General features: G+C 31.1%; 1 protein-coding gene across 1 annotated transcript in view; it reads right to left on the bottom strand.

The window, feature by feature from the left end:
- Positions 1 to 4,262: 4,262 nt before the first annotated feature.
- The window catches only part of LOC111413112 (guanylate cyclase 1 soluble subunit alpha 2), a 32,176-nt gene continuing 20,942 nt past the window's right edge, over positions 4,263 to 15,496 (bottom strand). Inside the window, exons 4-11 of the mRNA XM_071199974.1 lie at positions 10,751 to 11,120; positions 10,339 to 10,693; positions 9,994 to 10,173; positions 9,642 to 9,780; positions 5,437 to 5,603; positions 5,243 to 5,386; positions 5,038 to 5,192; positions 4,263 to 4,970 (exon numbers count right to left, since the gene is read on the bottom strand). Of these exons, the coding sequence (XP_071056075.1) occupies positions 4,778 to 4,970; positions 5,038 to 5,192; positions 5,243 to 5,386; positions 5,437 to 5,603; positions 9,642 to 9,780; positions 9,994 to 10,173; positions 10,339 to 10,693; positions 10,751 to 11,120 (1,703 nt within the window). The 3' untranslated portion in view covers positions 4,263 to 4,777. The remainder of the gene's footprint in view (positions 4,971 to 5,037; positions 5,193 to 5,242; positions 5,387 to 5,436; positions 5,604 to 9,641; positions 9,781 to 9,993; positions 10,174 to 10,338; positions 10,694 to 10,750; positions 11,121 to 15,496) is intronic.

Here is a 15,496-nt window from a genome sequence, read left to right as displayed (position 1 = left end):
AAATTTTCCATAAGAAAATATTTGTGCTGATAAAATATAGAAACTGATGTTTTTTTGTTCATATTGATATCTCAATCTGTTCAGATGTTAAACAGGGGGGGGGTTACTTTACGCTAGCACTGTATATTGTATGTGGTTTGAACTTGTCACATCTACTATTTGTAGCCAGGTGATTAAATAAATTATTATTATTATTATTATTAAAAAAATATTTTTAAAGTCTCCCCTTAGGATCCAATTATATAAGGAAAAATTGCCTAATGTTAATTTACCACCAGAGCCTGTCATTACACGGTGGGGTACCTGGTTAAATGTTGTAACATTTTATGCCTTACATTATACGTCTATAAAGGAATTAATCATGGATTTTGAGGAGGAAAATAATCAAGCAATTAAAAAATGCAAAGCACTATTAAAAAAAGCGACATTAGGTTCAGAATTAGTGTTTATTCAAAGTAATTATGAGTTTGTCAGTAGGATTATTTTAAATTTACAAACGCAAGCAATGTCACTAAATGAGTCTGTTGGATTAATAGAGGAATTTGAGAATGGTGTTAAAAAAGTAAATGGTAAAGTAGGCCAAATTATTAATGAAAAGTTTTATGAAGTATTAGAAAAAAATCACGGTTATATATTGTTATCAAAGGCGGCTAAAATAATTAGTGGATATTTAAGCGATCAGGTTAATATTGAGTCAAATTTAATTAGTAACTTTAAATATGCACCCATAACATCTGTAGATGTAGAGAGGAGTTTCTCGAGCTACAAACAGATACTGTCTGATAGACGACGTAACTTCTTAGTTGAGAACATTGAAAAATATATAATTGTAAACTATAACATTACTGTAGGTATTTAAATATTTATATATACATCGATTTTTATGTATGCTGAAGTTTGTAGTTGCCTGTTTATAAATATATTTTATTTAGTGGTATTTTTTTTAATTTTAATAAAATAGAATTTTTACATGTTTAGATGTTATTTTGAATTGAACCTATTAAAAAAATACCGACTTTATATATAAATTAATATACTATTTTAACAGTAGTACAAAATGCATGCATATTTTAACATAAACTTTGCATATTTTTATATGAAATTTGCATATTTTCTTATATTTACTCCATATATATGCGCATATTTTGCATAAATTTTGTGCATAAAATTCCGGACTATAGTTATAAGGTTTGAAACTTGATGATAATACATGTGTTCATGATGTAGTATCTTGTAAGGTTTTACAATTGTTTCATGACCATTGACGTTAAGTTGATTTTGTTTTATTTTTCTTTTTTTCGATACTGTTTTAAAATTAACCATTTCACTGGAAACTCCTAATTGAATCTGACTGTTGCAGTTTTTCACGTTATGAGTAAGCGAACTATGTTTAGAACTATCCGTTTAGAAATCCTCCTACTTAACGATATGGACAAATATAGCTATTAATTTCAAGGATGTGTATCTTATTGAACAAATACTTAAACGATCGAAAAATAAAGAGTACGTGAAATGGTTAGGATTTCCTTCTTCACATAACAGCTGTATTAATAAAAATAATGCTGTATAATTAAATCTAAAACATAATTTTTATCAACTTCTTTATTTATCCTGTTTTTTATACACAGCTTAATACGCGTAGTTAGAACATTAAAAGAGTTATATTATATAAAAGAGTTTATTATGGTATAAATGTTTTAATTATAAAAGTAACTATGTATGGATTGATATGCTGCAGGTCTCACTAAGCAATATAACAATACAAACCGTCGAACTATATCGTTATCACCTTCGAAGGTCGGTCTTGATAACGCGGAACAGCTGTTAAACAAAACGTTTACCCGATTAAAACGATCTAAACAAAAGTTATACGTTAAATGGTAGGGATTTCCTGGTTTTCATAATATTTGGATTAATAAATCTGATATTGTGTAATGAAAAACAAAACAATAAAATGATGCTGGATTTTATAATATAGGCATAAATGAAAGTAAATGCATAAAACTATCATACATAGCGCTAGATAAAATTATACAACTATAAAGAAGACCGATTAACACTATTTAAGCAACTAGTCTGCAACTAGTCCAACATTATTATAACATATTGAAATTAGATCAACATCATACAAAACCGAAATCCAATTCTCAATTACGGTCTATTTCCATATCTCTCCCTAACACTTTGTTTTGGTATCGATGGATCACTTTTAAATTGCTATTACTGGCACATATGTTCACACAGCCTGAACTATTTTGCCTATATATTCTTTTAAATTTGGTATGAAGAATTCTTCTCATTTTTCTTTTTAAATATGCGGTTTCCACCGCTTAGCGTCTAGTATTGTACCCGAATACTTTACAGTATCGGTATATGACGCTTTGGTATTGCTTATGCTGTCAGGAATATATTGGTCCCTTTTGTTTGTCAAATTATTGTGTCCAAACTTTGCCTCATTTAACTTGATTCTTCGTTATTTGATCCAACCATTGTCAAAAGTGCTTGTCGTGTCATGCTATAATTCAGGAATATTTCTAGTTTACAGGATGAGTCGGGAGGAACGGACCAAACTTTAGGAGTGTATTGTACGCTTCAAAATAATGTAAAAAAACTCTTATGTTGTTATCCGATTTTAATTTTTCTTTCATTTTCGACAAGAGCTCTTAATAAACGAAGTTGAAAATGTTTAGAAGTGAATGGCGATATTTTCGAACAATCATTAAAATAACGCTGATGATCAATATTTAATGGTAATTTATAAGATTTTGTTTAATTGTAGTTATGCAGTAAGAGTTATGCAATAAAAATAACAGTGTACGTTCCTCCTGACTCACCCAGTATAGCACATAGAGGACTGACTCTAGTACACTGTCATGTGATACTGCTACGTTAATTGCTTTACGTTCAAAGTATGCGCTTTCGTGATTAGCCCTGCAGACTCGATCTGTTTAAGACTTCAGCAGTTGTGAAAACTTTCTTTCTTCCAGCGACTTTTCAATTATATCTGTCATCATGCAAATCTCATCAATAACTGAGTGACTCTCTCTCTGAAACTTTACAGAGATACATCTTTCCACGTCTGTAAATATTTTCAAGATTTTGTACCATTTTTATGGTTTCCCAGTATTAAACGGGAGCAGACCGTATACTAAAAATAAGATGCCAAACGTCAAAATATACTTGCAACGTCTTCTATAAGAACTTATAACAATCTTAAACAAATACCTACATTTTAAAATAAATTGTAAAGAAATTTAATTATACAATTAAAAAATAAAATGATTGATTTTACGTTTTGGATTGAAAATTTGTTATTATTTAAATTTGTTTTTTTATTTTATTATTTTTTATTTACTTAAAATATATAAATTATTTAAATAATAAGTGTAAATGAAATAAATAAACTTTGTTACAATATTAAACTTATTTTTTTTATAGACTCTTACCTAATCTCAAAAATAGTATGCTTGAGATAAGAGTATAGCGGTTTATTGGGAATCTATAGATGCAATAGATTCGATATTTCGCACATCGATATAGAGTTGCTACCAACTTCACTATTTTTAAGAAAATTAAGAATAATATTAAATTTTCGATATAGCCGAAAGTGATTGAGTCATGACTATACCTTTAAAAGATTGATATCTTTGGCCTATATCGACGTGCCAAATATCAAATCCATTGCAGCTATAGTTTCCCTATAAAATCCTATGTCCCACTTCTGTGAGCCTATATTCTTATTTCAAAATATTAATACACTTATTGCAAGAAAATGGGATTGTTGACGCAAAACTAAGATACTCTCTGGTGTCAAGATAATTGATATACTTCGATCAATTCTTACTTCAAAAGTACTAGTTAGAAAGCGGAGAGTTCATAAATATTATAATCGAATGTTTGTGATACACTCCCTCTGTAAATAAAAATAATAAGTTTCATTTAACGATAATAGAAATTATCATTATTGTTGTAGCTTATTAAGTAGGTTAACTAAATCAACACCATTGTATACACAAATTAGACCGAATTAGGGTCCCCCTATTTAAAACGTTTTGCTAAATGAATTTTATTTATCATACCATCATTTTACTGAGCTTTTGTGCTGGGATTAGTTTGGACTCCAGATATGAGATGGCGCTGTTTGTTACCGACTATCGCGCATTTGTTAATTCCAATATAATGTAAATTAATTGTTTTGTATGAAGAATCTTCTACATATATCAGACTAATATAATAAGATAAAGGTGTATTAAAACTATCAATATTCTTTGTGTATATATATTTTTTTACATAAAGCTTTTTATATTCTTTTATTTGAGACAGCGTGCTTGGGTTTTAGATTCAATAAACAGATTCTTTATACGGTTTACACTTAAAAAGTAATATGTACATTTTACATTGATCAAGTTATGCTTTTAGTTTTACATTTATGAGTTTGAATGTAGTTAGGAAACCTTTTCGAAAAAAAAAATGTGAAAAATCGTATGATTGTCAATATAATATGGTATTTTTTAGGTGTATTAGAACTGGTATTGAATTTTATAAGATTTTTGATTTATTTTTATTAGTTTGAAGATGTATTTTGAAATGCGTTTGAATTTTATTTCTTTTTGTGAGTATTTTCTTTCGCTATAATACAGAGTAAAAAGCAGTGTTGTTCCGTTTCATTACGTTTTTTCATAAGCTGAGTGTTCAATTGCTTCTTAAAATGTAAAAAATATTGCTAGAATCGTCGTCGTTTCTTTTATATATTATTCCTTTTGTAATTCAATTTTTACTAACAATCGGAAAGACCGATATCTTTACATGCCGCATCGACGGAGTCAGTCAAAGAAGCATTTTCTGGTAAGTTTGGATGTTTATAACCCGTTAAAAAGTAACAACTTCCGGGGATGGAACTAGGAAAATCTTTTGGAAGGAATTCCCTTCCACGTTCTTCAAAAGAGAAACCTCCATCTCCTTTTAAAAGACTGAAAAAGATAATTAGTAAAATTATCTAATATAAAATGATTTCCATATTTTGAAAAAAAAACTCACTTATAAGTAGTTGGACTTATATTTATTCTTAAAGGTTCACTTCCTGATTCGAATTTATTCGCTATTGTTACATTATGACCAAACATACAATATCTGGGCATCTTTACACCTACAACCCCAGCTAAAACTGAAGCTGTATGAAGCCCAATTCTCATCTGAAAATGTTTTGTTATGTATAAATTTTTTTATGAAAATGTTATTTTACCTTGATTGGTTCTCCTTGATGCGTTTGATGTCTGGCACATGTATCTATCATTTTGAGTGCCATCCATGCAATTTGTTCGGCATGGGTAGTGGTTTCTTTGTGTAAACCACCAGCCACACAGTAAGCGTCACCAATTGTTTCAACCTAAAGAAATAAAATAATAAACAGGTTAAATTAACTTCCTATAAACTAACCTTATAAACATCTAACTGTCCACAATACGCATCGAATTTATTATATAAATTTTGTAACATGTTGATAACCATCATTGGAGTCGCTGTTGCACAAATTGAAGTAAATCCTACTATATCACTAAACAGCATTGTTACATTTTCGTGAGTTTTAGCTTCTATGGTTTCACCTATGTTAAGAATAATAAGATAAATATAATACTTTTGTGTTAATACAAGATGACGCAAAATGATTTTCCGATTTTAGATTCTTACAAATCTTATTTATGTTTTTTAAAGTTTTTCTGACATTTTCGATATTAATTTTACTTTTAATTTTAGATTTATTTACGAAAAAATTATTTGATTATTAATGGACTACAAAATAAGCACATTTGGACATATTGTCGGTATCAAAAACAAAAAAAAACATAGAAGGGGCTAAATGAGATGGACCTCTTTATATAGAGTGGAATGAGTAATGTAGACAGAGCAACTGGAGTGGGTTGTATATTGCATTGTAATCTTGCAAATATTTTAATCACATGGAAAACAGTAACCGAAACTTAATCTCAAAGGTAAGAAGCTGTAATTCATTGGTAAGAAAATAATAATAATTTTGGCAGAAACAAAATAAAATAGTTGAAGATGCAAATGGAGATGTTTTTATTCTGGGAGATTTCAATATTTCTGGGAGATAGAAATCCGGAATATGGAAATGCAGAAGAACTATTGCAGAATAATTATAAAAAACACACACAGATTAGTGATTTGAGGATATAAAAGAGAAAGTACAACTCAAAGAAAGGTTTCTAAAAGTTGTTGCAAAATAAAACAACGCAGAACTATCAAGCTTATAAGAAACAACGATTAAAAAGGAAATAATTACTCACGCAAAGGAGGGAAGATGGAACGTGTTTGGTAAGAAGTTGAGGAATAATGAAACAACTAAATCAGAAGCTAGTACACTAGATCGGATCATTTGAACTTAAAGCAATAAATCAGCTGAACAGTAGCAGGACGAAAACGTCATATTTAGCGTTTATCGATATAGAGGAAACTTTTGACTGCATACCAAGGAAAAAACTGTGGGCATGTATAAGAAGATGGGTTGAAAATATAAAACTTGTAGGAATGATAACCCAAATGTTCAATGCAACTCGCAATCAGGTCATAAGCAACAACCGAATATCAGAAGAATTTCTTCTAATGAAGGAGTGAGATAAGAAGAGTGTCTTAGCCCACTACTATTCATAACATTTATGGATGTAATTATGAATCTCAGGCATACATGAATACCAAACCACAGTTTGCCTAATGCTTTTTCGACGAAGACATAGCGATACTAGCAGATTCAGAAGAAGAACTCAATAGAAGCATCAACAATTGGAATAATATAACAAAAGTAAAACAACAGTAATGGTAATATCAAAAAATATCGAAAAGATTAACGTACGAAAAGATGATCAAGTATTATAACAAATAAACCATATCTAGGCACAATATTTGAAGATGGTAGAAGACAGCAAATTGAAATGAACTACAGGATAGAGAAAGATAACCGGATTCCTGAAAGTGAAAGGGGTTAGCAGCAACTAAAAATAAGTGCATATAAAACAGAATAAGGATTAATTTTGTCTTATGGCTGTAAAACATGAGTGCTAACGGAACAGAAGAAGGATAACATAAGAGCAGTAGAGTCCTTGCAAGCATGATGTTAGATAACATTCGCAATGAATCCAGGAGAAGTCAAGGGTCGATGGGGCCATTAAAAAGAACACCGTGGAGGAAACGCAATGAAAGACCAAAGATGTTCTGGGACAATATGATAACCAATATGTTAAGACAGAAAACATATAACTAGGATTGACGCAAAGAGACTGGCGATGTATAAAAGACAGTGAAAAGAATTTATTTTGAGATAAGCTTTATAATGGTATTATGAAAATTTATTATGTTACGTATTTACTAAAAAAGTTAATTTGGTATCTGTTTATATACAGGATGAAGATATACAGATACATTAATTTGATTGAGTTAAGGTTGAAAGAATTTATGTCTATGAAGTTTGACACACGATTTCTAAAAAAATGAGTAGTACAACACCCTTGGCAAGTAATTTTAAAAGATGGCCTGTTTAGTCAAGTTTCCAAAATGGTACAACACTTGCTATTTTTCTTGTCATAAAAAATATTATTGCCTGTTTTTCTGCAAAAAACACGTTATTTAAAAAATTCATACTTTTGTATGTTATTTGTATTTAGTTTTATTTCCTCTTGTTAACTTTGTTAGAAGAAGTGCCAGTCAATATCTACGAACTACAAAATGTGGTTTCAACAAGATGGTTGCCCTTATGTCTTGCAAAAATACTCTTTCAAATAATTTTAATCTAAAGACAAAATTAAACAAACAAATTTATTTATTATTAATTTTATAGCATTATTTTCTTAAAACTAAGGCAAATGCTCAAATTATTTGCCGTCGGCACTAATACAAGCTCTGCATCGTCACAGAAAAGACCTTTTTACTAGTTGTGTAAAGTGCTTTTTACTCTTTGAATTTATTTCTTCTGCTGCTGTATAAATATTGTGGCTCAGTTCGGCAAGATTTTCAATCGGTTTTTAATACACTGTTTCTTTTATGCAATCCTAATAAGAAAATCAAAGGGGTTTAGACCCAGAGAATGAGGAGGCCACGTAATCGAACCACGACGCCCAATCCATCTTTCTGGGTTTTCTGTATGCAATCCCATACAGGACAAGCATAATGAGCTGGGCAACCATCTTGTTGAAACCACATTTCTCTGTAGATATTGAGTGGCACATCTTCTAACAAAATGTTGTTAAATCATTTCGAAGGAAATACAAATAACATACGAAAGTATGAATTTTTTAAATAACGCGTTTTTAGCAGAAAAACAGGCAATAATATTTTATAAGAAAAGAAAAATAGCAAGTGTTATACCATTTTCGAATCTTGACTAAACAGGTCATCTTTTAAAATAACTTGTCAAAGGTGTTGTACTACTCCTTTGTTTAGAAATCGTGTGTCAAACTTCATAGACATAAATTCTCTCAACCTTAACTCAATCAAACTAATACTTTTTTTGGCAAAACTAACGACTTTTGTTGTTCGATTTGTGATTGCTATAGTAGCATGGTTCATTAGGAATACATTATTAAAAAAATTACTATTAAATTGCGAACATTTCTGACCGTAGTACCTAAAGATATGATGTACGGGAACGATTTTTAACATTTTCAAAAATATGTCTATTACCACTTAACTAAGAGACATAGAATTTTTTTCTTATTTTTACCAGAACAGGTATGGGTTGGCCTCTCATCCGGTGCCCGCTTGACGTTGAGTTTCGGGACATCCTGTATATGTACACAGTGTATTTGATTTTACCTAACCCTTAACTGTACTGGTGAGGTCTACGTCTACACCAGCAGTAGGAAACTCTTCAGCTACCAACAGAAAGGACATAGAGAAGCCGTTTGTATTTTTTGTAACCCTCAATTAGAGACAGAATAAGGTGTGGGAATAATGATATGACTGGATTTGATATCATTTCAAACTCTTCAAACAAAGGAAAATAACGTTCATGAAGACATTTTCTAAAACTCCAACCTGATGTTGTAGAAGTAATAAAGTATTAAAATGATGCATATGAAATTATATGGAAAAATCGGGAATAAAATTCCTGGACATTTATTACAATATGACAGAATACCTTTTTAAATGATAAACAAAACAAATTCCTTATACTCTATATCTTTAGACTATAAAGGTGGATTGCCGAAGCATTCATATTATCTTTTTCTGTTGGGGACGTTGAGCTATTATATTATAAAGAACTGTTCACAACTTGAAGATTTTTTCCATGGTCAATAAAATATAATGGAACGTTATAATCCAGTAATTTGTCACCTCTTTGCACAAAGTATCGAGAACGTTGAAGTATTCCGCGTATATATAGCGATACTGGATTGGATTTCTAGTAGGATTCTTCATGAATACGAGGTAATTATAGAACTGCTTGACCAATTTTAAGTTTTAAAGATTCACATGATCTCGAAATATATTTTGGAAACCCCATACAAATATTAACTAATTTTGAAGAAAATCTGCTGAAATAGATTAACCCAGGAACAAAGGTGTTTTAATTTATTCGCATCTAAAATCGTATCGATCATTTTGCGTACAGCACTTTTTTAATCAATTACCCAGCCATAATCTTTTGGCAATATCTGGTGGAAAAATTAAGTGCAACAAACTGACGTTTTTTTCTCTTTCCTTATCGACCGCTCGATTACCTTCTTCTATAGAACTTTTTAATTTATCCATTCTCCTTCTCAAACCATCCTAAAAAAGAAAAAAATATTTTTAATCATTTATACCAATTTATTAATTAATATTTAAAACAGCTTAAAAAGTTAAAATAATAATTTTAAGTTTAATAAAAATTATTTTTTTAGGTGCGGTTCTCAGTTTTAATTAAAAAAAAATGTTAAAGGTTTTTTTATTGGCTGTGGGATGGTTTAAAATTTAATATTCTCTATCGATTAATTCCCTTACTTGTGCCCGAGCTTGTTCGCCGACCAAAATAACATCCCTAGTGGCATCGTGAAGCGGAATATCAGATATAAAGAGACCACTTCCGGTGAGCCCTTCCAGTCCGTCGATAAAAGGCGATCCGATAAACAACACAGAATCCGATTCGGGACAATAGACCATCTGTCCTTTTAATTTTAAACCCTAATAAATAACAAAAATAAATTAAACCTTTAAAACAAATTAAAAGGCGACTAGTTTACTGTTAGAAAATTGAAACCGCGAGTTTGATAACTGAAGGTAATCAATTCACGGTTGATGTTCTTGACTTTCAATCTAGATTATTTATTAAAAATCAAATCAGCTTACCTCCGCTGGAAAAGCGTCAACCTCGGACAACTTCTTAATTATCAAGACGAAAGGAGTGTTTGCTCGTTTTACGATTTCGTTAAACGACAAAGTAATACTTTTCGGACGTAAAAATTCGAAATAAGTCGCCATTCCTGTTCCGCAACTTTTTAACAAACAGCCGAATACCCTCATGAATCCCGATCCAAGTTGAACCAACTCCAATCTTCGATCAATTACGAAATGCCAAGGGAATGCTTTGCAAAATGTTGGAACTCCCATGCGTAAATCACCAGGAGTTGATGTAATCGATGACAAACTCCAACAAGATAGGCTTTTATCAGAAATTAAAGGTGTTAAAGGTCTGATTGTGTATCTAAAAAATAATTATTATTATTACATATTTAAGTTTGTAACATTTTTGTTGATAAACCTGAAATATCGAAAATCGTTTGAACTTCTTGTAACCGTAATTTTAGCATCGGTTTGATAGAGGATTCGGGCTATAGCTTTCAAACTGCCTACGAGCAAATAAGCAACGGGCGTCCTCTCGGTAGTAAAATCTAATTGAAGGTAACCGTCGTTGACGGTACACACAAACACGGCCTCGCGCTCCTCTTCGTCATCGTCTTCCCCCGAGGGTGATTGCTGATGTTGTAGAACCTCGCACAAACCGTCCAACGTGATGAGAAATTCCTTCAGGTTACCCCCGAGGCTTCGGAAAGCTTTCTCGTATGTTCCCGAACAACAAATTCGTATCAACTCTTGACCCAGTTTATCCAAAAATTCCATCTCATCGATTTCTGTAATAAATAATATATTTGACTAAAATACAGGGCAATGAAATTATCCATCAAATTGTAATAATTTCGTCATAATCTGACGAGTCTGTCTTTATGATTATTCGTATATTATTCACATCTTTACTTTATATTACATAAATGTTACAATATGCTAAGTTTTTGTTATTCATTACAACTGCAAAGTTTGACATACTTTGAACAGGGTCACCATTATTAGTATTATTAGCAACTTACAGCCCCAATCTAAGAGTCAAGCTACAGATCTCTCCTAACAGCAGCAACATAGTAATCTTTTTTACAGATATTATAGGTACATAAACACAAAATACATAGTATAAGGAAAGTAATACCTATCTCATGCCATAGCTGCTGCTAGGTATTCGACAGTTGACAAAACTCTGTCAGTGTTCATCAAATGGTTTAAGCATTCATCAAGAAAAGGGAACGATGAAGATATCTTCTATACGGGCTAACACATAGGTGGATAGGAAAATGGGAGTGACGGAGAAGTCTAAGAGAAAGGTCAACACATCTGATTAGCACCCAACATACTGCTCACACTCGCACTCCATCTCTGAGGTTATATACCTCGAAACACCAATCGCGGCCAACGCTACCCACGCTACTACAAGTAGTCAATACAATTTGTGCGCATCACAACCAGGAATGGGAAACAATCGGATTTCAAGATCTATAAATACTTCTGGTTATTTTTGACAGTGAACAAATTTCCCACCAATTTTACGTGAAACTCAGAGGGGTACTAGAATGAAAGGCGGAAGCTATCTTTAACAGAATCACATCTCAAGTTTTATGATTGTCGTGGACATCAGCTGATAGCATACTTTTTAATATAGTTCTAGAATCCTAAATAACAGGACAATTCCGGAATGTTACGTAAAACTGTAATTATATGCTAGTCATCAGCCTAGCGAAAATAGTCAACAAAGACATTATCGTACAGATCATCCTCACAACGATTTATTTATTGGTAACTTTTGCAATACATCAAACCGTAAATTCTGTTATTAATAATACCACAAAAAGTTAGGGGTGATCGTGTCATGCCTATGAGAGATCGCATACCACATCAATAGCTCTAATATTACTGTACCACTATCGGAATTAGTAGCATCATAGAATGTACAGTTTGGTAGTTGAATATTGATTTTTCATGTATGATAGAGGCACGAATTCTTTGTCTCATAGGTCGTTATTGTCTTCGTTTGTTGAGGTTTCTTTTGAGCTACTTCTTAGCACGATATTATACCTATTTTTTTCTCGCCAACGCAAATTCAATTTAAACGTAGGATATTGAATTTGCAGCCCTTTTTGATATGAATAACCCAGAGATGAGCTTGGTGAGCTTAGATTTTCCTCTGTACAGTTTCACCGGAGGAGTCTTCTGTCTTTTGTGACCCTTCCGGATTATGATCTGAATTCATCATCCGTGGTTTCGTGGAGTGCGGCCAACAGGTAGCAGGTCATTAAGTGTGTTATGGGTTTGTTTGTGTGTCTGAATGTGTGTCATGAGTCTGTTGAGAGAACTATAGCGCGTTGGTTATCTATAGTTTTCTTTCTCAGTTGCGGCATCCGAGTGCGTATCGTTAAGAAATATCTTTCACTTTGATGTGTACAAATCCACTTAATAATATGATCATATATCATTTTGCTATGTAAATACCATTTATATTATTTGAACTATTCTAAAGATCAGTCCACAAAAAACTCAGTGTTGATTGATAATGCAGACTAACTTTTCTTTCCTTTCTCTTTTTTACAAAAATCGTTTTCTTTTTCAAGACCTTTTACTTGTAAGTATTTTTTAGATTTCTAACTAGATTCACTATTCTTTGTTTGATGAAGGACTCCATTGTTGACTTCGGTCAGTAATGTTAAATATAAAAAAAAATTAAAATTCCGAAGAATAAAATTTATTTGTTCTCAACTACCGGTTTCGGAAAAAGTTTCCGTCATCAGGTTGTTGCTACAAAACATGAGTAAAAATTTTTTTAATTTACAAAAACATAAACATGAGATAACTGTTTACCGTCAATTAATAGCGGCTGCGTGGTATAATAATTTCGGATGTTAAGATTTCCCACTTTTGAATTTCTCTCGGCATTGTTAAATTTACAAGAAAATGTAAGGATAAATTTACGCGTTAAATTTATGTTAAAAATTATTATATTATATTATTATTAGGGCACGGAACTTTTGTAACAAAACGATACGATTCCCCTCCACTCGTTCTCAGAAAATCTTGATAAAAGCACAGCATTCTGTTCAGTGGGAAATTAAAATTTCAAGTTAGAAAAAAATTGTGTTAACAAAAATTGTTCCTGAAACAATTCTAAACAAACTTTGTCAACATTTTTTTTTAATTTAATCAATAATTAAGGAGATAACCTCAAAATAATAATTTTTCCGTTTTTCTACATAATTATACTTAGATGCTTAATTAATAGAGATGTAAAAATGTTTTCTTAAGACAATTGATTCAGAATCGAAATTGAAACAAATTTTATTTAAAACATTTTTTGATAAAAACAATAATTATTGAGATAATTAATTTTGATAGCATACTATTCAGAGGGAAATTAAAATTTCAAGTTAGCAAAAAATTGTATTAACAAACACTGTTCCTGAAGTAATTCTAAACAAATATTGTGAATAAAAATTTTTGATTTGATCAATAATTAAGAACATAACCTCAAAAAAAATATTATACAGGGTGTATCTGAATGACTGCAACAAACTTCAAGGGGTGATTCTTTAGTGAATTTGAAGGGTACTTTGATATATGAACCATGGGCGACTTCGGCTCCCCTAAGGAGCTACACCCCTCCAAAAATGGCGGAAAATTTTGGTTTAATTTCTTTTTCTCAAAAACCATAAACGCTAGGAAAATGAAATTTGGGGAATATGTTTAGCTTATAATAGGGCACGTTCTGATCCTATTTGTACTTTAAACCTACCCTTCTAAATTACTAAACGTAACTACTCCCTTTACATTTTTGCTAATATTTTTTTTTATGCAGATGATAAATACATTAAAAAAATATTACCTAGGTAGATGAAAGTATCCTAAAACTTTTTTGTCTCTCTAAAATTTTTCCAAAAACGACTAATTTTTGAGAAAAAAAGTTGGAATGAATTATTAATGAAAAAATCTTAGTAGGCTTTGCAATCTTTGTCAGAAATATTTTTGACGTTTAAATGTCAGTTTTTTCTTACTGTTATTATTGTTTTTCAAATTAATTGTTAAATAAAGTTCTATTGCATTTACGCTCGTTCACTCGACGTTTCCAAATTTTAAATAAAACAATAATAATAGCAAGAACCACTTAACCATTTAACCATTTGAACCATTTAAACGTCAAAAATATTTATGACAATGACTGCAAAGCGTACTAAGATCTTTTCATTAAAAATTCATTCCAACTTTCGATTAACAACCCTACAGCTTAACCGTTAGTGTTTGCTTAATTATTTTTTTCTCAGAAATTATTAAATTTTCGAAGAACATCAGAGAGACAAAAAAGTTTTAGAATAGTTTTATCTATCTAACTGAAATTTTTCCAATGTATTTATCATTTTCATAAAAAAAATCTCGGCATAAATTGAATGGGGATGGTAACATTTAGTAGTTTAGAAGGGTAGGTTGAAAGTACAAATAGGGTCAAAACGTGCCCTATTATGAGTTAAACATATTCCCCAAATTTCATTTTCCTAACGTTTATGGTTTTTGAGAAAAAAAAATTAAACCAAAATTTTCCGCCGTTTTTAGAGGGGTGTAGCTCCTCAGGGGAGCCGAAGTCGCCCATGGTTCATATATCAAAGTACCCTTAAAATTCACTAAACAATCACCCCTTGAAGTTTGTTGCAGTCATTCAGATACACCCTGTATACTTTTATATATTTTTTATTGAGAAAATCGTTTTAGAATTTAATTTAGAACAACTTTTGTATGAAATTTTCCGCAAAGAACAAGTGGAGGGGGAGAATCGTATCGTTTTGTTACAAAAGTTCCGTGCCCTAATTATTATTATTATTATATTTGCAATGCTGAGAGAAATTCAAAAGTGGGAAATCTTAACATCCGAAATTATTATACCACGCAGCCGCTATTAATTGACGGTAAACAATTATCTCATGTTTATGTTTTTGTAAATTAAAAAAAATTTGACTCATGTTTTGTAGCAACAACCTGATGACGGAAACTTTTTCCGAAACCGGTAATTGAGAACAAATAAATTTCATTCTTCGGATTTTTTATATTTATCACTATTCTTTGGTGGTGAAATCAGTTTATTCTTCTAGTGCTGAATATAAATTTAGGTATGTGTGTAGTTAGCCTTCCTACGACATAAATT

Source organism: Onthophagus taurus, chromosome 11, assembly GCF_036711975.1.
Source record: "Onthophagus taurus isolate NC chromosome 11, IU_Otau_3.0, whole genome shotgun sequence".
Lineage (NCBI taxonomy): Eukaryota > Metazoa > Arthropoda > Insecta > Coleoptera > Scarabaeidae > Onthophagus > Onthophagus taurus.
The sequence above is the reverse complement of the archived record's forward strand: the minus strand, read 5'-3'. Positions and strand labels throughout refer to the sequence as shown.